This window comes from Protopterus annectens, chromosome 9.part0, assembly GCF_019279795.1.
Source record: "Protopterus annectens isolate FY-2018-M chromosome 9.part0, PAN1.0, whole genome shotgun sequence".
Lineage (NCBI taxonomy): Eukaryota > Metazoa > Chordata > Ceratodontiformes > Protopteridae > Protopterus > Protopterus annectens.
The window spans coordinates 828,535,599-828,558,860 of record NC_056743.1 but is presented as its reverse complement, the minus strand read 5'-3'; the positions used below and the strand labels follow the sequence as shown (position 1 = coordinate 828,558,860).

The 23,262-nt window shown below is 36.2% G+C and overlaps 1 protein-coding gene across 1 annotated transcript in view; it reads right to left on the bottom strand.

The window, feature by feature from the left end:
* LOC122811573 (ras GTPase-activating protein nGAP-like) overlaps positions 1-23,262 on the bottom strand; it is a 580,578-nt gene that overhangs the window by 481,587 nt on the left and 75,729 nt on the right. The window contains exon 3 of the mRNA XM_044083499.1: positions 18,763-18,881. Coding sequence (XP_043939434.1) covers positions 18,763-18,881 — 119 coding nt within the window. The remainder of the gene's footprint in view (positions 1-18,762; positions 18,882-23,262) is intronic.

Below are 23,262 nucleotides of genomic sequence, written 5' to 3'. Positions count from 1 at the left end.
ACAAACTTAGTGTTCAAGTACAATGATTTTTAAGTCATAAAAAAATATTTATATGCAGTAGATTAGTTTCAATATGGAATCATACTGCTGCTTGTGGTATAATGACTTGAGCGCATGCATGATTTGGTGGATCTTAACTCCAGAGAAGCAACTAACAGTTATCTTCTCCTTGTTCACCTGGGTCTATATTACAACTGTGAAAGTCCTATTCACCAAATACGTGAACACCGACAAATATTATGCTAACATACACCGAATGCCCTAAACCTAAACCGCGAAATTCAAAAACTCGAACCGTCATAGTTGTCCAACCCCACTGCCCGCTACATGCTGCCTACCCAAACAAAATAAATAAACCACATACATACACTAACCAAAACCCTACTTATAACCCTAAACTAAACCCTACTTCTAACCCTAAACTAAATCTTGCATATACTGCCATGTATGCACTTATAACCTGCACCCTAACCCTAAGGTAACTATCGCACATTTACCTTACTGAGCTATACTGCAGAAGAGCCAACCATGACAATTTGACATTTCGGATTTCGCGCTTAAGGCCGATTGGTGTTTTTTCGGGTCGATGAATATGTGTTGACGTTTCCGTATTCGGGTAAGTGTACCTTCGCTGTTTTAATAGGGAACCATTCACCCCGGTTAGAGGAGTATCAGTACATGTTACGATGGAGTCCTCTCTGATAAGAGTCCTCCAAAGTGTGTTTGCTTGCCTTAGGAATATAGTGTTTGGGGCTCTACTGAGAGTGACAGTATGTATCGTGTTAAGTATTGTTTTTATCTGAGTGCCTTTGGGCTTGCTGAGGCATGGTTTTGACAGAGGGTGGTCTAAGTGATCTTTGTTGTTTAGGTCGATTGCTTTTATGTGCCTTAGCATACGTTAGTCTGTGTGTGTGTGTGTGTGTGTGTGTGTGTGTGTGTGTGTGTGTGTGTGTGTGTGTGTGTGTGTGTGTGTGTGTGTGTGTGCTGTGTGTGTGTGTGTGTGCTGTGTGCTGTGTGCTGTGTGAGGTAGATATTGTGTTTGTGATTTCTAAAACCTGACATGGACTTGTATGCAAGATTTTATCCTCCAGTGTCATTGTGTAATTACACCTGTAACATACTATCTCTAATTCTTAAGGGTAAGCATTTGTCACTAAACATGAGACAATTACTACAGTTGTTTCAAGATGCCCAAATCCACCAAGCTGGCTACACAGAAATTAGGACATTGCATATCCATACTGTCCAGTCCTTTGATTTGTGGGTTAGAAGCCTGTTAAGTCATTCTCTCCAATAGAGCTCTGGAAGCTTGCAGTGCAACTTCCAATTAGCGCAGCCTACACTTTTTTGATAGAATCAAATTTGTCCTCTCATTTCAAATAAATGTTCATATCTCTGGAACCATAGTAACCATACAACCACAATTGTAAATGGAAAACTCTTTAGCAGACTATTTTCATAGTGGTAGAATACTTTAGGTTCTCAGTTCTAAACTGTGTTTTATAAGTCAAAGTAAACAATAACTATTAAATTTGTAATATTTTGTAAACAACTAACAATATCTCAGCAACCACACAAGTTACACACATACTGCTAGTGGCATTTTGTTCATCTGGCTGAGAGCTGTCATATGAAGCTGACAGTTCTGTCTGTGCTTCTCGATTGTCGAGATACTTAGAAAAGCATGAAATACAAATAAATATTAAATGAACATAATAAATATCTTTACTTGTGCTGAACACAAGTCAAATACCAACACATTGTGTTTGCCATTGTGTGACCTTTAAGATGAAATATTTTAATACTTTGTATGTAGCATGATTTTGACATTATTAATGCAAATATGATCAAGCAATATTGGACAACTAGAGGCGTCAGTAGGATGTAACTGCAGCAGCACCTACAGCTGTAATAAGTTAAGGGTGCTTTGCTGTGCAAAATAACAAGGGTGCTTTATTGCAGAGGCATGTGCTAAGTGCTAAATTCTACTAACTTTAATATTTACACAATACCAAATTCTACTAAATCTGTAGGTATTGCCACTCGATGCCCAACTAGCTGCTTTAATCTTGTTGGCGCACAAGGTATTGCACTATATTGCTGCTTTACAGGTTACAGTTTTATGGGTTATTCTACAGAGAAAATTTGATTTCTAGAAGTTCACTACTATGTAGAGCACTGTTAACCCATGCAAACATGCAAAATTTATAACAGCACAGAAAAAACAGAAAACTAAATGTCCTATTGATGTAAAAACACAGTAGAAAGTACCCACATCCCAGCCCCACCCCCATTAGGGAAACCACCATAAAAAATGTCTCCAAAGCCAACTTCACGCTTCTTAAGACAGAAGTGGCAAACTTCACGACACCCATGCTGACGGACAATAGAGATACGACTGCTGAATCCTATACAATTGCACTTTATAAGCAATTACACGAGTGCATGGATCGTGCAATCCCTAACAGAACCAAGATGCTATCCTCCAAAAAAAGGAAGCCAATCTGGTGGTCCCCTACTATAAACAAACTCTACAACAGAAGAAAGAAACTGTTGCAAAAAAGAGTAAAATCCCATGATTGGTGGAACTCCGTGGTCAGCCTCAGTAAGAAGCTGAGATCCCTCAGAAAATCCTCCAAAGCTAGTTACGAAAACAAAATCGCCACTGATTCTAAAGACAACTATAAAGCATTCTACAGCTATATCAAGAATCTCAATGGCAACATTCAGATCTGCTCTGAGTTATAGCACAGTGGCACTAAATGTACAGAACCAACTGATATTGCCAACATCCTGGCAGATAGGTTCAGTGCTAAATTTACCCCTCTCTCATCCCCTAAAGGGCTCATCTCTATACCGGAAGAATGCAAAGTTCCTGTAATCACGGCTGCACAGGTAAAAAAACACACTCTCCAAAGCCAAGAACACAGCATCCATGGGACCTGACAACATCCCAGGCTGTGTTCTACATGAACTACAGAATGCACTGCCACCCCACCTAAGTACCATGTTCATTCATAGCCTCACCTCAGGCTTTGTGCCCACTGAATGGCGCACAGCAATGGTTATCCCACTCTATAAAGGTGGAGCCACCACGGACCCCGGGAACTACCGACCCATTAGCCTGAGGAGCCTGGTCTGCAAAGCTATGGAGTGTATCCTCATGGAACTTATAAACAATGACATTGGTAATCTCCAAACTCTGGACCCTACCCAGTTCAGGTTTGTAAAAGGCAGATCATGTCTCCTAAACCTGATAGACTTATTTGAAACGGTCACCAAAGCTGTAGATGAGGGTAAGGTGGTATACACAGCCTATCTAGATCTCGCCAAGGCTTTCGACACCATCCCCCACTCTGGAATTATAGACAAACTCACTAAACTAGGTATAAATCCCTATGTCACAAGATGGGTTGCCAACTGGCTCACTGACTGAACCCACACTGTGAAAGTAGCAGACTCTAAATCCAACTTCAGACCAGTGACAAGTGGAGTACCACAGGGTTCAGTCCTAGGTCCTCTCCGGTTTGGTTTCTACTTCTCTGAAGTACAGGCTAACACAGATGACTGCAAACTAGGAGCCATAATCAAATCTCCTAATGATGTGGGCATCCTACAAAAGGGCCTCACTGAGACAGATGCCTGGTGTCAAAGCCATGGCCTCAAGCTCAAATCCAAAAAGTGCATTGTCATCCCTTTTGGTAAAAACTCTGTACCCATGAACTACCACATAGGTGGTAGTCTATTTAACACCGAAAGTATGATAAGAGACCTTGGGACACAGGTAGACAGTAGTCTCTCCTTTGATAATCACATTGCACAGTAGTCAGAAAATCCTTCTACGTGCACACCTCATCACAAAAGGTTTCTCATCCAGGAAAAAGGAGGTCATTGTTCCCCTTTACTCATCACTCATTAGACCAATTGTAGAGTACAATGCCCCTTTTGGTATGTACCTCACAAGGCATCTACAACAACTGGAAAGGCCACAGAAATACCTCACAAAGAGGAATACTGGCCTCAAACAGTTGTCCTATGCAGACCGTCTCCAAAAACTCCAGCTTTACTCTGTCACATATCACATACTCAGAGGTGATCTCTGCCTAACATACAAAGCTATGTCAAACCCAGAGCTATTGGACATGCTCCACTTAAAGAAGTCCCAATCCCTCCGAGCTACATGCTCTAGGGACCTAAACCTTGTCACTACAATAAACAGAACATGCCGGAGGGATAGATTCCTGTCTCAGAGGCTTCCCATACTCTGGAACAAACTACCCATCTATATCAAACAAAGCTCCTCATTAGCACTCTTCCAGAAGAATCTTGATGATTGGATGGGAGATAGGAAATTCACCCCGGGGATCACTTCTGTGGCTCTGCTTGACAGGGGCACAGGAAAATAATTTTCTTGGGTGGCAAAAGCCAGGGTACCGTTTGGCTAGGCTTATATAGGCCCTAGGGCCAATAGCCTAGTAACTACCTATGAACCTAGAAGTGCAATGGTAACACAAACCATATAAACAAGTAGCTGGAAATCTTTTGCCGAAGGCAATTTCAAGACAGTAACAGTCAGAGGAGGAACAAATTGTTTAAAAAAAAAAACAGTGAAATGCACACACAAAAGCAGGAAACAAAAGCAATCACTCAAAATAACTTGTGTGATTTAGCAGTCAAAGGTACTTAACTTGGCCTGGCTGGCACTGGATAGAAGTAAAAAACATCTGGAATGCAGGCTAGGACTGCAAGCCTTGAGCTCCATGAAAATAAGCAGGAAACAGTCTGTAGTAAAGTTGTTTTACTCAAGAAAAATATAGGTTTGGCAGGGCAATGGAAGTATTTGCATTCCCTGATAAGTTCATTCAGAAGATGTATGTGGGATTGGAGACAAAAATAGGTGGGTTCCTCTGATAATTTCTGTTTGAGCAAAGGAACCAGGTGGGGCACTGGTAGAGTTGTTAGAATCTAGAATAGAAGCTGCTGTTAAAAAGATCTAATTAGTAGTTCATATAAAACAATGTATGATAGCTATAAGAATCAATCAGAGGAGCTTAGAAAGGATTGGGAAGAGAGAGATTGGATAAGCAATTCACAAAGAAGCAATAAGGGGATCTATGCATGTCTCCCAAATATGCAACAAAGGCTAGAATATTTAGGATCTTTGCTTGGAAGTGTTTACGTGGGTATTTGTATATCCCAAATGGACTCCAAAGAATTTTTCCTAAGGTAGGCAGCATATGTTAGGGATGTGATGGGGGGAAGTAAGAGGTAATTGGGATCATATTTATGAGAGTGTAATGACTTTAAAAACTCCCTACAAACTACTGGGTGAGCAAATTGGTATTATATGGAAATTATTTTTTGAGCTATGATATAGAATTAAAATTGCCTATACATAGTAAGGCCTTGCTGATTATGATGACTGCCGTTGCTAGGAAATGAAAATCAAAGGCTAAACAAACTGTACTAGTAGTAGTAAATATAGCAACAGAGGTAAAACAACTGGAAATCCATTGATGGAAATGAAAATCAAAGGCTAAACAAACTGTACTAGTAGTAGTAAATATAGCAACAGAGTTAAAACAACTGGAAATCCATTGCTAGGAAATGAAAATCAAAGGCTAAACAAACTGTACTAGTAGTAGTAAATATAGCAACAGAGGTAAAACAACTGGAAATCCATTGATGGAAATGAAAATCAAAGGCTAAACAAACTGTACTAGAAGTAGTAAATATAGCAACAGAGGTAAAACAACTGGAAATCCATTGCTAGGAAATGAAAATCAAAGGCTAAACAAACTATACTAGTAGTAGTAAATATAGCAACAGAGGTAAAACAACTGGAAATCCATTGATGGAAAAGAAAATCAAAGGCTAAACAAACTGTACTAGTAGTAGTAAATATAGCAACAGAGGTAAAACAACTGGAAATCCATTGCTAGGAAATGAAAATCAAAGGCTAAACAAACTGTACTAGTAGTAGCAAATATAGCAACAGAGGTAAAACAACTGGAAATCCATTGATGGAAATGAAAATCAAAGGCTAAACAAACTGTACTAGTAGCAGTAAATATAGCAACAGAGGTAAAACAACTGGAAATCCATTGATGGAAATGAAAATCAAAGGCTAAACAAACTATACTAGTAGTAGTAAATATAGCAACAGAGGTAAAACAACTGGAAATCCATTGATGGAAATGAAAATCAAAGGCTAAACGAACTGTACTAGTAGTAGTAAATATAGCAACAGAGGTAAAACAACTGGGAACCCATTGCTAGGAAATGAAAATCAAAGGCTAAACAAACTATACTAGTAGTAGTAAACAAACTATACTGGTAGTAGTAAATATAGCAACAGAGGTAAAACAACTGGAAACCCATTGCTAGGAAATGAAAATCAAAGGCTAAACAAACTATACTAGTAGTAGTAAATATAGCAACAGAGGTAAAACAACTGGAAATCCATTGATGGAAATGAAAATCAAAGGCTAAACAAACTGTACTAGTAGTAGCAAATATAGCAACAGAGGTAAAACAACTGGAAATCCATTGATGGAAATGAAAATCAAAGGCTAAACAAACTGTACTAGTAGTAGTAAATATAGAAACAGAGGTAAAACAACTGGAAATCCATTGATGGAAATGAAAATCAAAGGCTAAACAAACTATACTAGTAGTAGTAAATATAGCAACAGAGGTAAAACAACTGGAAATCCATTGCTAGGAAATGAAAATCAAAGGATAAACAAACTATACTAGTAGTAGTAAATATAGCAACGGAGGTAAAACAACTGGAAATCCATTGATGGAAATGAAAATCAAAGGCTAAACAAACTATACTCGTAGTAGTAAATATAGCAACAGAGGTAAAACAACTGGAAATCCATTGCTAGGAAATGAAAATCAAAGGCTAAACAAACTGTACTAGTAGTAGTAAATATAGCAACAGAGGTAAAACAACTGGAAATCCATTGATGGAAATGAAAATCAAAGGCTAAACAAACTGTACTAGTAGTAGTAAATATAGCAACAGAGTTAAAACAACTGGAAATCCATTGCTAGGAAATGAAAATCAAAGGCTAAACAAACTGTACTAGTAGTAGTAAATATAGCAACAGAGGTAAAACAACTGGAAATCCATTGATGGAAATGAAAATCAAAGGCTAAACAAACTATACTAGTAGTAGTAAATATAGCAACAGAGGTAAAACAACTGGAAATCCATTGATGGAAATGAAAATCAAAGGCTAAACAAACTGTACTAGAAGTAGTAAATATAGCAACAGAGGTAAAACAACTGGAAATCCATTGCTAGGAAATGAAAATCAAAGGCTAAACAAACTATACTAGTAGTAGTAAATATAGCAACAGAGGTAAAACAACTGGAAATCCATTGATGGAAAAGAAAATCAAAGGCTAAACAAACTGTACTAGTAGTAGTAAATATAGCAACAGAGGTAAAACAACTGGAAATCCATTGCTAGGAAATGAAAATCAAAGGCTAAACAAACTGTACTAGTAGTAGCAAATATAGCAACAGAGGTAAAACAACTGGAAATCCATTGATGGAAATGAAAATCAAAGGCTAAACAAACTGTACTAGTAGTAGTAAATATAGCAACAGAGGTAAAACAACTGGAAATCCATTGATGGAAATGAAAATCAAAGGCTAAACAAACTATACTAGTAGTAGTAAATATAGCAACAGAGGTAAAACAACTGGAAATCCATTGATGGAAATGAAAATCAAAGGCTAAACAAACTGTACTAGTAGTAGTAAATATAGCAACAGAGGTAAAACAACTGGAAATCCATTCCTAGGAAATGAAAATGAAAGGATAAACAAACTATACTAGTAGTAGTAAATATAGCAACGGAGGTAAAACAACTGGAAATCCATTGATGGAAATGAAAATCAAAGGCTAAACAAACTGTACTAGTAGTAGTAAATATAGCAACAGAGGTAAAGCAACTGGAAATCCATTGATGGAAATGAAAATCAAAGGCTAAACAAACTGTACTAGTAGTAGTAAATATAGCAACAGAGGTAAAACAACTGGAAATCCATTGATGGAAATGAAAATCAAAGGCTAAACAAACTATACTAGTAGTAGTAAATATAGCAACGGAGGTAAAACAACTGGAAATCCATTGCTAGGAAATGAAAATCAAAGGCTAAACAAACTATACTAGTAGTAGTAAATATAGCAACAGAGGTAAAACAACTGGAAACCCATTGCTAGGAAATGAAAATCAAAGGCTAAACAAACTATACTAGTAGTAGTAAATATAGCAACAGAGGTAAAACAACTGGAAACCCATTGCTAGGAAATGAAAATCAAAGGCTAAACAAACTATACTAGTAGTAGTAAATATAGCAACAGAGGTAAAACAACTGGGAACCCATTGCTAGGAAATGAAAATCAAAGGCTAAACAAACTATACTAGTAGTAGTAAACAAACTATACTGGTAGTAGTAAATATAGCAACAGAGGTAAAACAACTGGAAACCCATTGCTAGGAAATGAAAATCAAAGGCTAAACAAACTATACTAGTAGTAGTAAATATAGCAACAGAGGTAAAACAACTGGAAATCCATTGATGGAAATGAAAATCAAAGGCTAAACAAACTATACTAGTAGTAGTAAGTATAGCAACAGAGGTAAAACAACTGGAAATCCATTGATGGAAATGAAAATCAAAGGCTAAACAAACTGTACTAGAAGTAGTAAATATAGCAACAGAGGTAAAACAACTGGAAATCCATTGCTAGGAAATGAAAATCAAAGGCTAAACAAACTGTACTAGTAGTAGCAAATATAGCAACAGAGGTAAAACAACTGGAAATCCATTGATGGAAATGAAAATCAAAGGCTAAACAAACTGTACTAGTAGTAGTAAATATAGCAACAGAGGTAAAACAACTGGAAATCCATTGATGGAAATGAAAATCAAAGGCTAAACAAACTATACTAGTAGTAGTAAATATAGCAACAGAGGTAAAACAACTGGAAATCCATTGATGGAAATGAAAATCAAAGGCTAAACAAACTGTACTAGTAGTAGTAAATATAGCAACAGAGGTAAAACAACTGGAAATCCATTGCTAGGAAATGAAAATCAAAGGATAAACAAACTATACTAGTAGTAGTAAATATAGCAACGGAGGTAAAACAACTGGAAATCCATTGATGGAAATGAAAATCAAAGGCTAAACAAACTGTACTAGTAGTAGTAAATATAGCAACAGAGGTAAAACAACTGGAAATCCATTGATGGAAATGAAAATCAAAGGCTAAACAAACTGTACTAGTAGTAGTAAATATAGCAACAGAGGTAAAACAACTGGAAATCCATTGCTAGGAAATGAAAATCAAAGGCTAAACAAACTATACTAGTAGTAGTAAATATAGCAACAGAGGTAAAACAACTGGAAACCCATTGCTAGGAAATGAAAATCAAAGGCTAAACAAACTATACTAGTAGTAGTAAATATAGCAACAGAGGTAAAACAACTGGAAACCCATTGCTAGGAAATGAAAATCAAAGGCTAAACAAACTATACTAGTAGTAGTAAATATAGCAACAGAGGTAAAACAACTGGGAACCCATTGCTAGGAAATGAAAATCAAAGGCTAAACAAACTATACTAGTAGTAGTAAACAAACTATACTGGTAGTAGTAAATATAGCAACAGAGGTAAAACAACTGGAAACCCATTGCTAGGAAATGAAAATCAAAGGCTAAACAAACTATACTAGTAGTAGTAAATATAGCAACAGAGGTAAAACAACTGGAAATCCATTGATGGAAATGAAAATCAAAGGCTAAACAAACTATACTAGTAGTAGTAAATATAGCAACAGAGGTAAAACAACTGGAAATCCATTGATGGAAATGAAAATCAAAGGCTAAACAAACTGTACTAGAAGTAGTAAATATAGCAACAGAGGTAAAACAACTGGAAATCCATTGCTAGGAAATGAAAATCAAAGGCTAAACAAACTGTACTAGTAGTAGCAAATATAGCAACAGAGGTAAAACAACTGGAAATCCATTGATGGAAATGAAAATCAAAGGCTAAACAAACTGTACTAGTAGTAGTAAATATAGCAACAGAGGTAAAACAACTGGAAATCCATTGATGGAAATGAAAATCAAAGGCTAAACAAACTATACTAGTAGTAGTAAATATAGCAACAGAGGTAAAACAACTGAAATCCATTGATGGAAATGAAAATCAAAGGCTAAACGAACTGTACTAGTAGTAGTAAATATAGCAACAGAGGTAAAACAACTGGAAATCCATTGATGGAAATGAAAATCAAAGGCTAAACGAACTGTACTAGTAGTAGTAAATATAGCAACAGAGGTAAAACAACTGGAAATCCATTGCTAGGAAATGAAAATCAAAGGATAAACAAACTATACTAGTAGTAGTAAATATAGCAACGGAGGTAAAACAACTGGAAATCCATTGATGGAAATGAAAATCAAAGGCTAAACAAACTATACTCGTAGTAGTAAATATAGCAACAGAGGTAAAACAACTGGAAATCCTTTGCTAGGAAATGAAAATCAAAGGCTAAACAAACTGTACTAGTAGTAGTAAATATAGCAACAGAGGTAAAACAACTGGAAATCCATTGATGGAAATGAAAATCAAAGGCTAAACAAACTGTACTAGTAGTAGTAAATATAGCAACAGAGTTAAAACAACTGGAAATCCATTGCTAGGAAATGAAAATCAAAGGCTAAACAAACTGTACTAGTAGTAGTAAATATAGCAACAGAGGTAAAACAACTGGAAATCCATTGATGGAAATGAAAATCAAAGGCTAAACAAACTATACTAGTAGTAGTAAATATAGCAACAGAGGTAAAACAACTGGAAATCCATTGATGGAAATGAAAATCAAAGGCTAAACAAACTGTACTAGAAGTAGTAAATATAGCAACAGAGGTAAAACAACTGGAAATCCATTGCTAGGAAATGAAAATCAAAGGCTAAACAAACTATACTAGTAGTAGTAAATATAGCAACAGAGGTAAAACAACTGGAAATCCATTGATGGAAAAGAAAATCAAAGGCTAAACAAACTGTACTAGTAGTAGTAAATATAGCAACAGAGGTAAAACAACTGGAAATCCATTGCTAGGAAATGAAAATCAAAGGCTAAACAAACTGTACTAGTAGTAGCAAATATAGCAACAGAGGTAAAACAACTGGAAATCCATTGATGGAAATGAAAATCAAAGGCTAAACAAACTGTACTAGTAGTAGTAAATATAGCAACAGAGGTAAAACAACTGGAAATCCATTGATGGAAATGAAAATCAAAGGCTAAACAAACTATACTAGTAGTAGTAAATATAGCAACAGAGGTAAAACAACTGGAAATCCATTGATGGAAATGAAAATCAAAGGCTAAACAAACTGTACTAGTAGTAGTAAATATAGCAACAGAGGTAAAACAACTGGAAATCCATTGATGGAAATGAAAATCAAAGGCTAAACAAACTATACTAGTAGTAGTAAATATAGCAACAGAGGTAAAACAACTGGAAATCCATTGATGGAAATGAAAATCAAAGGCTAAACAAACTGTACTAGTAGTAGTAAATATAGCAACAGAGGTAAAACAACTGGAAATCCATTGATGGAAATGAAAATCAAAGGCTAAACAAACTGTACTAGTAGTAGTAAATATAGCAACAGAGGTAAAACAACTGGAAATCCATTGATGGAAATGAAAATCAAAGGCTAAACAAACTATACTAGTAGTAGTAAATATAGCAACGGAGGTAAAACAACTGGAAATCCATTGCTAGGAAATGAAAATCAAAGGCTAAACAAACTATACTAGTAGTAGTAAATATAGCAACAGAGGTAAAACAACTGGAAACCCATTGCTAGGAAATGAAAATCAAAGGCTAAACAAACTATACTAGTAGTAGTAAATATAGCAACAGAGGTAAAACAACTGGAAACCCATTGCTAGGAAATGAAAATCAAAGGCTAAACAAACTATACTAGTAGTAGTAAATATAGCAACAGAGGTAAAACAACTGGGAACCCATTGCTAGGAAATGAAAATCAAAGGCTAAACAAACTATACTAGTAGTAGTAAACAAACTATACTGGTAGTAGTAAATATAGCAACAGAGGTAAAACAACTGGAAACCCATTGCTAGGAAATGAAAATCAAAGGCTAAACAAACTATACTAGTAGTAGTAAATATAGCAACAGAGGTAAAACAACTGGAAATCCATTGATGGAAATGAAAATCAAAGGCTAAACAAACTATACTAGTAGTAGTAAGTATAGCAACAGAGGTAAAACAACTGGAAATCCATTGATGGAAATGAAAATCAAAGGCTAAACAAACTGTACTAGAAGTAGTAAATATAGCAACAGAGGTAAAACAACTGGAAATCCATTGCTAGGAAATGAAAATCAAAGGCTAAACAAACTGTACTAGTAGTAGCAAATATAGCAACAGAGGTAAAACAACTGGAAATCCATTGATGGAAATGAAAATCAAAGGCTAAACAAACTGTACTAGTAGTAGTAAATATAGCAACAGAGGTAAAACAACTGGAAATCCATTGATGGAAATGAAAATCAAAGGCTAAACAAACTATACTAGTAGTAGTAAATATAGCAACAGAGGTAAAACAACTGGAAATCCATTGATGGAAATGAAAATCAAAGGCTAAACGAACTGTACTAGTAGTAGTAAATATAGCAACAGAGGTAAAACAACTGGAAATCCATTGCTAGGAAATGAAAATCAAAGGATAAACAAACTATACTAGTAGTAGTAAATATAGCAACGGAGGTAAAACAACTGGAAATCCATTGATGGAAATGAAAATCAAAGGCTAAACAAACTGTACTAGTAGTAGTAAATATAGCAACAGAGGTAAAACAACTGGAAATCCATTGATGGAAATGAAAATCAAAGGCTAAACAAACTGTACTAGTAGTAGTAAATATAGCAACAGAGGTAAAACAACTGGAAATCCATTGCTAGGAAATGAAAATCAAAGGCTAAACAAACTATACTAGTAGTAGTAAATATAGCAACGGAGGTAAAACAACTGGAAATCCATTGCTAGGAAATGAAAATCAAAGGCTAAACAAACTATACTAGTAGTAGTAAATATAGCAACAGAGGTAAAACAACTGGAAACCCATTGCTAGGAAATGAAAATCAAAGGCTAAACAAACTATACTAGTAGTAGTAAATATAGCAACAGAGGTAAAACAACTGGAAACCCATTGCTAGGAAATGAAAATCAAAGGCTAAACAAACTATACTAGTAGTAGTAAATATAGCAACAGAGGTAAAACAACTGGGAACCCATTGCTAGGAAATGAAAATCAAAGGCTAAACAAACTATACTAGTAGTAGTAAACAAACTATACTGGTAGTAGTAAATATAGCAACAGAGGTAAAACAACTGGAAACCCATTGCTAGGAAATGAAAATCAAAGGCTAAACAAACTATACTAGTAGTAGTAAATATAGCAACAGAGGTAAAACAACTGGAAATCCATTGCTAGAAAATGAAAATCAAAGGCTAAACAAACTGTACTAGTAGTAGTAAATATAGCAACAGAGGTAAAACAACTGGAAATGGGATCTTTAGAAAAGGGTAGGAGCAGATTACATAAAAAATGGAAATTGTGGGAACAATACATGCAGACAAGGAATAGTAGGATTTGAATGAGCGATGTAATATTTAACTGACAGTGACTGGATAAGTGCTACATAATATTTGCAACTAAAATTATGCCAATATATATTTTTTTCATTTACATAAATGTATGATTGCCTATGTCATAAGTCATAGTTCAATAAAGATGTTTCTTGTTTAATAAAAAAAAAGAATAATATGGTTTGCTGGGTGGGCACACATTATCATAGGTTTATGGAAAACAATGGGTGGGAATAGTGCATAAATTGCTTATACAGTGGTCAGTAGCAATGAAAGGGAGGGTCTTTGGAAATGAGATAACCATAAGGGGGGAGTGCAGAGATGCATCTTTATGCGGGTCTATATTATAACAACAAATGATCGAATGCTGTTATATCGACCCCTAAATGTTGAATTGCCAAAACAGCGAACAGCCGGAACAGCGATTTTTTTTTCTCCCAGGGAAAAAAATCTCTGGTCTCAAAAAAAAAAACGGAGAATGGCCCAGCAATTTTTTTTCCCTGGGAAAAAAATCGATGTTCCGGCCGTTCGCTGTTTTGCCGGTTCGATGTTTAGGGGTCGATGTAACAGTGTTTGATCATCTGATCGTTCGTTGTTCTAAAGTAGACCCCTTTATAAAACAGCAACAGCAGAAGATGGGAGGGTTGAGAAATTTTCAAGGAACAAGCAGGCTAGCTACAGATGCTAGCAGTCAAAAAAGGCAATATTAGAGCTCTTTCAGAAACTATAGCTTAATGTGTTAGTGGGGAATGGGACAGACACTGAATGAAAGCAAGCAAATGGTAAGCAGAATATAAAAGCACTACTACTGCACAAATTCTTACTATTGAACCTCTATTACGGTTTAAGGCACCAGACTATGCTGAACTTTACCAGTTAAAAGTTACCAGTAACACTGTTTATGGAAAAAGGCAGTAATAAATGATTACGGCACAAGTTTGGTAGTAGAATGCAGTTCTGCTACAAATGTCAATTATACTACAAGACTTTGTCCCAGCAGGGTTTAAAATGCAAACAGCTTTTACAAGTAATTCTACTTGTGGAAACAGAAGTGCAGAATAATGCAGAAACACAGTATTCCCACAAATGCTAGTTAAAATACAAGGCTAAGATCTGAGAGCAAACAAAAAAATGCAATCCGATGGAACAGAGCAGAAAAGTGCAAAGTAGTATCACCACACAGGGCACTATAAGAGCGCTTAAATATTTAAGCAGAATTAAAATAATTAAAATAATGTATTTCTCTTTCCTTTTTGATGAAAAGCTAGTTACTCACAGTTCCACATCTCTCCAAGTCTTGCATAAAAGGGGTGTGTTTGTTTTTATTACCTGAAGAAGTTCTTTATACATAAGAATGCACGTTGTTATTGTTTTAATAAAAGCTCAATGGCTTTAAATAGTTTTTTTTTCTTTTTATATAAGATTTACTGTTTCACAGTTATCCTGTTTTAATTTTAGTCTTTCATTTGTTACTAAGGTACTTGACATGGTGTTGAAGGTGAATGAAGGATCTGTGGCAGAACTAGAAGGCGCTATTTGAAAAGGACATGTTTAGTACATTTTAAAAAAGATACGATATGCAGTGGAAGGTGGAAGCAGGCACTGCAGTTCTCCATTTCATTTTCTCACATTACATGGAGGCTTCAAGTTTCAGTAATTTGCTGGAGGTGGTTTTGGGGAATAATTTTCTGAGTAAGTGAAGGATACTTTGCCTAGATGTAAGGACATGTTTTTATGTATCTGGAAAGGTCCATAAAGATCAGAGCATGGTGGGCACACAGATGTAACTATTATGAAAGTTAAATAAGATTTGTTCAGTAAAATGGGAGAGTGTTTATCAGAAAACATATAACATCACAGGGACATTTATATCATCCAAAACCCCCTTTTCCCATTTTTGGACATGGGGTCAAGATGTCACTTCAACAGTGACACTCATCTAGATTAAAGGTTCACAGCGCAAGGTGGCTAGCCCTGATGTGGCTGTTCTTCTATAACACACACTCACATGAATACTCACACTTATGGCCAGTTTAGAGTGTCCAGTCCACCTACTGCATATCTTTGGAATGTGGGAAGAAGCTGGAGCACCAAGAGGAAACCCACAGACACAGGGAGGACATGCACAGAAGGCACTACAACCGAGAATCGAACGTGAGAATTTCTTGCTGTGAGGCAACACTATCTGTTATGCAACTGGGATAGTTATATATGGAATCAAAATGCTGTAACTAGATAGAAGTGCATAACTCAAGTTCATCAAGAAGGAGAGTATCTGGGATATTATGGCTAAGGAACGCAGGGTGAGAATGTATAGAGAACATGCCACATGCTTGTCATTAATATATACCAATGGGTTAAACGGTGATAGGTAGTAAATGGGCTTATTCTAAAGTTACTTCACAAAGCTGAGTATATGATGAATAGTTTAAACCGTAACAAATATGTCCCATTGTTTACATCTTCACATTTTATTTTTTTATATATATTTTCATTTTCCACATTGTATATATTATTTTCATCTTGGTTACACATACATAATTAGGTGTAGCAAATGATTGATGCTAACCTTGTATCATATACTTTATGACTATAGGAAGAGGAGAAAATAAGAGATTACTTATGCATTTGTATAAGGTTGTAGCAGACAGAAATACAAAGAAAAATAAGGAGAGACAAAGACTGACATTTGGGTTGAAATAAGTAAGTAGTGGTACATTGAGGGAGAATGGGGATTAAGGAGTAGTAGTTAGTTAAGAGATATAACCAGTTAAATTAGTAAGTAGTGGTACGATGAGGGAGAATGGGGATTAAGGAGAAGTAGGTAGTTAGGGATATAACCAGTTAAATTAGTAAGTAGTGGTACGATGAGGGAGAATGGGGATTAAGGAGAAGTAGGTAGTTAGGGATATAATCAGTTAAATTAGTAAGTAGTGGTACGATGAGGGAGAATGGGGATTAAGTAGAAGTAGGTAGTTAGGGATATAACCAGTTAAATTAGTAAGTAGTGGTATGATGAGGGAGAATGGGGATTAAGGAGAAGTAGGTAGTTAGGGATATAACCAGTTAAATTAGTAAGTAGTGGTACGATGAGGGAGAATGGAGATTAAGTAGAAGTAGGTAGTTAGGGATATAACCAGTTAAATTAGTAAGTAGTGGTACGATGAGGAAGAATAGGGATTAAGGAGAAGTAGGTAGTTAAGGGATATAACCAGTTAAATTAGTAAGTAGTGGTACGATGAGAGAGAATGGGAATTAAGGAGAAGTAGGTAGTTAAGGGATATAACCAGCTTAATGTTTACAGTGGTAGATATAAGGGAAGTGTCATAGTCACCACATGGGAATTTAGTACAGAGCAGCTATCACTTTGCCAGAGGTACTGTAGCTTGTATTTTCTTTAGGATCGGAAATTATCCAGGTGTAGAGCAGGAGCAGAGACAAATGCCTTGCAGATGCTGTTTTAGCAGACTTTTAAAGCATTTGTTGTTTTCTGTAAGCTTTAAACTTAATGGGATGGAGTTCCACAGTTATTGTTTAGTACATATTGTGTAGTTAAAGCTGACGTGGTAGCAGTAATATCTATGCTCAGTGAATAAATAAATAAATTGGGATGTGACGTGGAGTGCTAGTGAACAATAAGCTAAGTTAATTCATGCCATTGATAATGCTGCTGCCGTGATGACATAGGATAGGAAATAGAAGAATAAAGTGAAGCTTTCTGAAGAAGAATCATGGTGATAACACCACCAATGTGTTGTCTAAGATGTTACCTATGGAAGGACTTCACAGAATTGGAACATATCCAAAGCATTCACATAAATCCAGTCTTACATTATACCTATGTCAGTGTGAAGAAATAGCAAAGGAAGACTGCCAAAACTTAGAACAGAAGACCATGGAAAAGTGGAACTTGTTGTGATAAACCAAACCTGTTTAACAGGCTGAAATAAGGGAGGCTCAACCACTCCGGTGACATAGATGAATGAAGCCCTGACTGCAGGCCAGCTGACCAAGGTTCGATTACAGGCCTGGGAGACTGACAGAGTGGCAGGGAAGTGATGGGCATGCCCATTTAAGGGAAAGCACTCATTGATATAGTCCCTAAGCGGAGGCATGGTCTAATGAGGGTCAGACCTATTCAGTGACTGTGGAGGGTGGAGAAAGGGAGTGGGTAAGTCATTCAGAAAAAATGCCCCACCCCTGGACAGAAGCACAGATGAGCCAAGCCCCCAGGACACCCTCAGAATCCACAACCGTCCCCAGCAAAAAAAAGTCTGGAGGGTTTGGATAGTGGCTGGTAGACCTTGCATGGGCATTGGGTACTAGGGGCCAGTTCAGTAAATATGAGGTCTGAGGGAACAAAAAAAAAATAGGAATCTCTACCCATTGTGTAATTAGAGCAAATGAAATTAGAAAAGGAGAAAATACAAGGTGTTTACTTTTTATAAAATTAAATAAACTACTTATGAAACTTGAGATTGAGTGAAGGATGTACTAGAAAACAACAAATGCCAGCTTAAATTTAAGAAGTTTATAAGCATGTGAATAGAAGCACAATTTTGTAAAAAGAATTAGCTATATTTTAATAAATATATAGGTGAAAAATATGCCTTAAGTTATGTACTTGTTCTGTGGATATGTAATGCCTAGAAACATGCACAGACACAGCTAATGTATACAAGGTAGACAAATATGCAACTGTTCAGAAATGAAAACTAAACTCAGAATACTTTAGTATTTTTGAATCTGCCTTTTCCTTGTCTGAGAGATGACATCTTTATCCCTGTTCCAACACTCTAATCTGATAGAGGGTGATACTGTATCTGAATGAGCTAGCAGAAATTACATTTTTTAAACAATAATGCTGTCATTAAACAATGTTAATCTGTGGGCCAAAACCTGTTTACATCAGCTGCACTGTGGTAATTTCCTCAGTGCACTCCTAATAACATTAAATAGTCTTATATTTAATTCAGGGGTAATAAATGCACTTAAATCGATAAAACGAAGGCTGATTATCTTTTACTTATCTTACCTCCTCATGCTTTGGTGTTAACAAAAGCTGTCCATCCTGAAGGGTGAAGTTTGTGATGTCCCACACAGCACATTCAGCTGCGGAAGGTAAAGGCATATTTGGAGAAGTTATAGTTACACCTGTTGGACAAGAAGTGGACACTTATGAAATAAATTTCTGCAGGGAGCTCTGGAAAATACTATTGCTTTAGATGTAATTTCATGCTAGTCTAGTCTTACTGTAGTACTATGAGCCCAAACATTATTGTATATGCTATTTGTATTTGCCCATTCCTTATTTACTTATTATATCAGCTAATCCATTATTTCCCCACCCTTAGACCATTTCTGATTCTGGGAGCTGTTTAATTTGTTAATTAAGACTACAAAGAAGGAAATAGTTTCCAGTCTGCATATGGAATTTGGAAAACATAGGCTTCAAAGACTTGCTGCAGATATGTGACATCGGTAAAAGACCATCAGATAATTCCTTCCACTTTATGTGCTGTCGAAAATGTGTGCTTATCTTACCAGAACAGTACAGTTTATGCGATATAAGTGACAGTGGATCTCCACTCCAAACAGTGTTCTCACTAGAAGTACAACTCAGAGAAGACAGTGTGTGCTCACCATCTTAAGGGCTACAGTTATGCAAATATCAGTGGTATTCTGAAATTTGGTTCCATAGTATGAGTAGTGGATACCTCTGTGTACCATTTACAACTATTAGGCATCAGCTAAAAGTGTGAGTGTTGTTTAAATGTGCACATTTCTTTTAATACTATGCCGCCCTGGGGTCTGCCATCTCTGAAAATTAATCTGTAACTATACCAAATGTCTATGCCCCCTCGTGGTCAGTTGATGGCTGCATGCCAACCAGTGAGCTCATGTGCTCTGGTACAGCTGATGGCTGCTTATAAGAATCTTCCAAAACATAGGCAAAACATCATCCTGAATAAAACAGCTCACTGACACTTGGCTCAACTTTTGCTCTTTTATACGTATGGCTAGTACTTCCACCAATGCAATCAAACCATAATTGGCATTATAATTAACATATTTGTAAAGCCACTGTGCTATGGTTTGCGTTTACAAAACATGGAATTTTGTAATTTAAGCCTGTAAAGAGCATGCTCTAGATAGAGGGTGCTACAAAAGGAAACTAGCTAAATTTGAGATGTCATTGCATTTTACAGCGTACAGAGCATTCATTTTTTCCAGGAGACTGATTTTTTTTACAACTTTGAAAATATCAGGAATAAAAAAAAAATGTCACTTTGTATCACATATGCCATTTAATAAATGCAGAAAAAGAAATGTCAAGACGTCTGTATCCTACCTGAGAATCAAAACATTTGATAAGATAAAGAATGCATAAGTTTTCAATTTTTCAGAGAAAGAGGCAGGAGAAATAATCCTCTATCAGATTTTAGTGCTTCTTCCTTATTAAAATAGATATTCATTACTAAATTGTTACCTATAAATATCCAAGTGAAACCGAATAAAACAAGCTGCAAAACTATTATTTTTCAAGGGCAGTGGTACTAGCATACATAAATTGTATACTGTAATCTTGGAAGTCCACAGTTTTATTTTGAAATTAAGAATCTATAAACTATAACTTCTGAATTCTTTTCTAGGATCCCTAGAGTAGTTATTTTACCCCAATGAATTCAGAATATAATTGCTTCATATAGAACTTTGATTATCAGGGGACCTAATAAAATTGCAGTGCTAGGTAGCCATGTCAGAAGCAGGCCATGATGGCAAATGCTTCATTAGTATATACATTTTTAGTAGAATTATGTCCCACTTTTTGAGTGTTTTCTGAATTAAATGCATGTCATTGCCAAGACTGTACTGTTCCCAGATAAAGCATTTAGGGGAAATGGGGTCTGTGTCATGGGTTACAAGGCTTGTAGTCCAGGGGACCATTGAGGAGTTCAAATTCCCAGTTTCCCCTAAGCACTGTCTGGACTAGCTTAAGGTTACAGAACAGACAAATAGAGATAGAGGGAGTCAAGCATTGTACCACAGGAACTACAGATCATGGCCTTAACCATCTGCACCAACTGCCAGACTTAACCAGAGATCAGAATCAAACCCCATACCTTGTACCTGTGAGGTGAAGATCTTACCATTGTGCTAACCCCAGCCCCAAATTTGTACAGGATAAAAGTTTCTGTTTAGCCTGTGCAGACGTGCATGCACATAGGAAAATGTAGCTAAAGTTTCAGTTTAAGCTGGTACTAAAGAAGACTGCTGTTTGTGTGTTTAGCATAAAGCTAAACTAAAAACGGTGCTTATGATACTTATGCAGTTACTGTAAAGTGGCCCACACATTTTTTTATAAGTTGTTCCACTCAGAATTCACAGGAATACAACAGTAAGTCAATAATGTTTCAGTTAATAAATGGCTAGGTCTGAGAATGCATTTTGTGCCGTCTGTATTATTCTGTCTATCAAATGCCGATGGTGATGTTCCTGAATTCTGTTCGCTGTTTAATTAGTTCATCCCTCCAAAGTTAACAATTGCTGGGTTCACTTATCCTCTGGTTAAAAAGACTATTAAGTGTGGTTTATTTGTGTACATATGCTATATGTTAAAATCTGACTTTAGTAGCCTGATACAGAACAAGGGGATTTCTTCTGTAAGCATTTCACATTACAGTGATTCACACGGGCTGGGCATAGAATTTCTGAATGGGAAGATGTACAGATTTTAAAGACAGGCAGACTTGAAATCAGAATCACAACTAAAAATGTATATTGTTCAATTATAAAACAAAAAGCAAACTGGAATAACATGATACTAAATTTTCTGAAAAGTGAGGTATCTTTGACTTTTATAGCTGGCATTGCTTTATACTTTTAGTTGTATTAGGTCTACCACAAAAATACAGCCACTGAGAGGAAACATACGAGTCAATATACACAGCCTCGCCAAACGTGAACAGATAATGAGTTGTATCATAGCACAAAATGTGTTATATTCTGTATCGATACAGTTTGATACAGCACTTTGACACTTGTGCAAATCTGCTCGTCTACGTCATGAGCAAAATCCTCAAAACTGGTATGTAGCATTTAGAAATTTGATGGCAACTTAATACGTCTGATTCACAGTTAAATGCTCTATGGCTCCATCTTCACCTGCAGTCAATGTTTATGTGGAGTTGTACATATTTGTTATGCTTTCTCTTACTTCTGTAACCCCATGCATGGCTGAAGAGTCCCAGTTGACAGCTGGTTAACCAATAAGATTCACATACCATTGCAGTTTGTAGAGTGCATTAAACAGGCACAAATTACTCACACCCAAAAAGAAAAGGGAAACATAATTCAGCTACATTCTTTAGTGTATATATTTATTTATATTATTTTTACCATTTACCACAGAAGACTCTCTTAAAGTGGCATGGAACTATTTTTGGCACATATTTTATCCAAAAAAAGATTTTACTAGAAGATACCTTTCAGACAGTCTTATTGTTTACTGATTTGGTAGTGCTATGTTTTTCTCAGTGCCCTCTATCATATGTATGCCCATCCATTCCCCTCTGAGTGAGAGTGGTCTCCATCCTAGTCATTCCATCAGGATGAAAGCTGATTACAAAGCTATTTTCCATGCATCCATAATAGCCTTTTTGTTATGCCTTACCCACATTTCACTGTCCTGAACGTGTTATAACATCCCCAGGGAAGACATATAACAGGCTTATGGTACATCTGTTTTGTGTTCCTAGTTACACCCAAAGGATTCATGGGAAAAGGAGGGACATGTACCAGAAATCAAGGAATATAGATTGCAGTCATTGCACCAACTCATTCATGCTTGCCGATGGAAGGCAATGTGATTCATTAGCATTCTATATTAATGAACTGAACTGAATTATCTACTCATATTAGAGTCTCAGCTAATCTGAAGAAAGCCAAGACGTGCTGAAAGATAAGTAACGCTGTACTGAAGATGCCCTGTAGCAAGCTTTGGGTCACACAGATAAAGGCTGTCACCTTGGAGCTGATTTGTGAATGAAGGATAGAATTAACATGCCATATAGGTCCACTTGCAAAAAAAATATAATACAGTGAACCTCTGGAGTTTAAGGGACACCACATCATATACAAAGCTGTGCAGACATGGGCTACAAAGCTGTATTCAACAGGCAATTGTGAAAGCACCCTAACAGTGTGGATATTAAAATGCTCATAGGATATTATTATATTTGCCTAACTTGACTCCCATGGAGTGGTATATTAATGGCAGATATATAATGATTTGTTCGTATGTACTGTATGACAAAGATTAAAGAACAGTTACTAGGATTATTCTTCATATTATTTATTTATCAGACATGAGCCACATATAACGAATGTCTGCAGCACAGAAGGAAATATGAAGTTCCACTTATTACATTAATACGCACTGTACTTATTTTTATAAACAGTTCTACATGACTGCACACTAGCATGCAAATCTAGTGCTGCCTTTTATAATCATTCCATAAGTAACATTGACCCA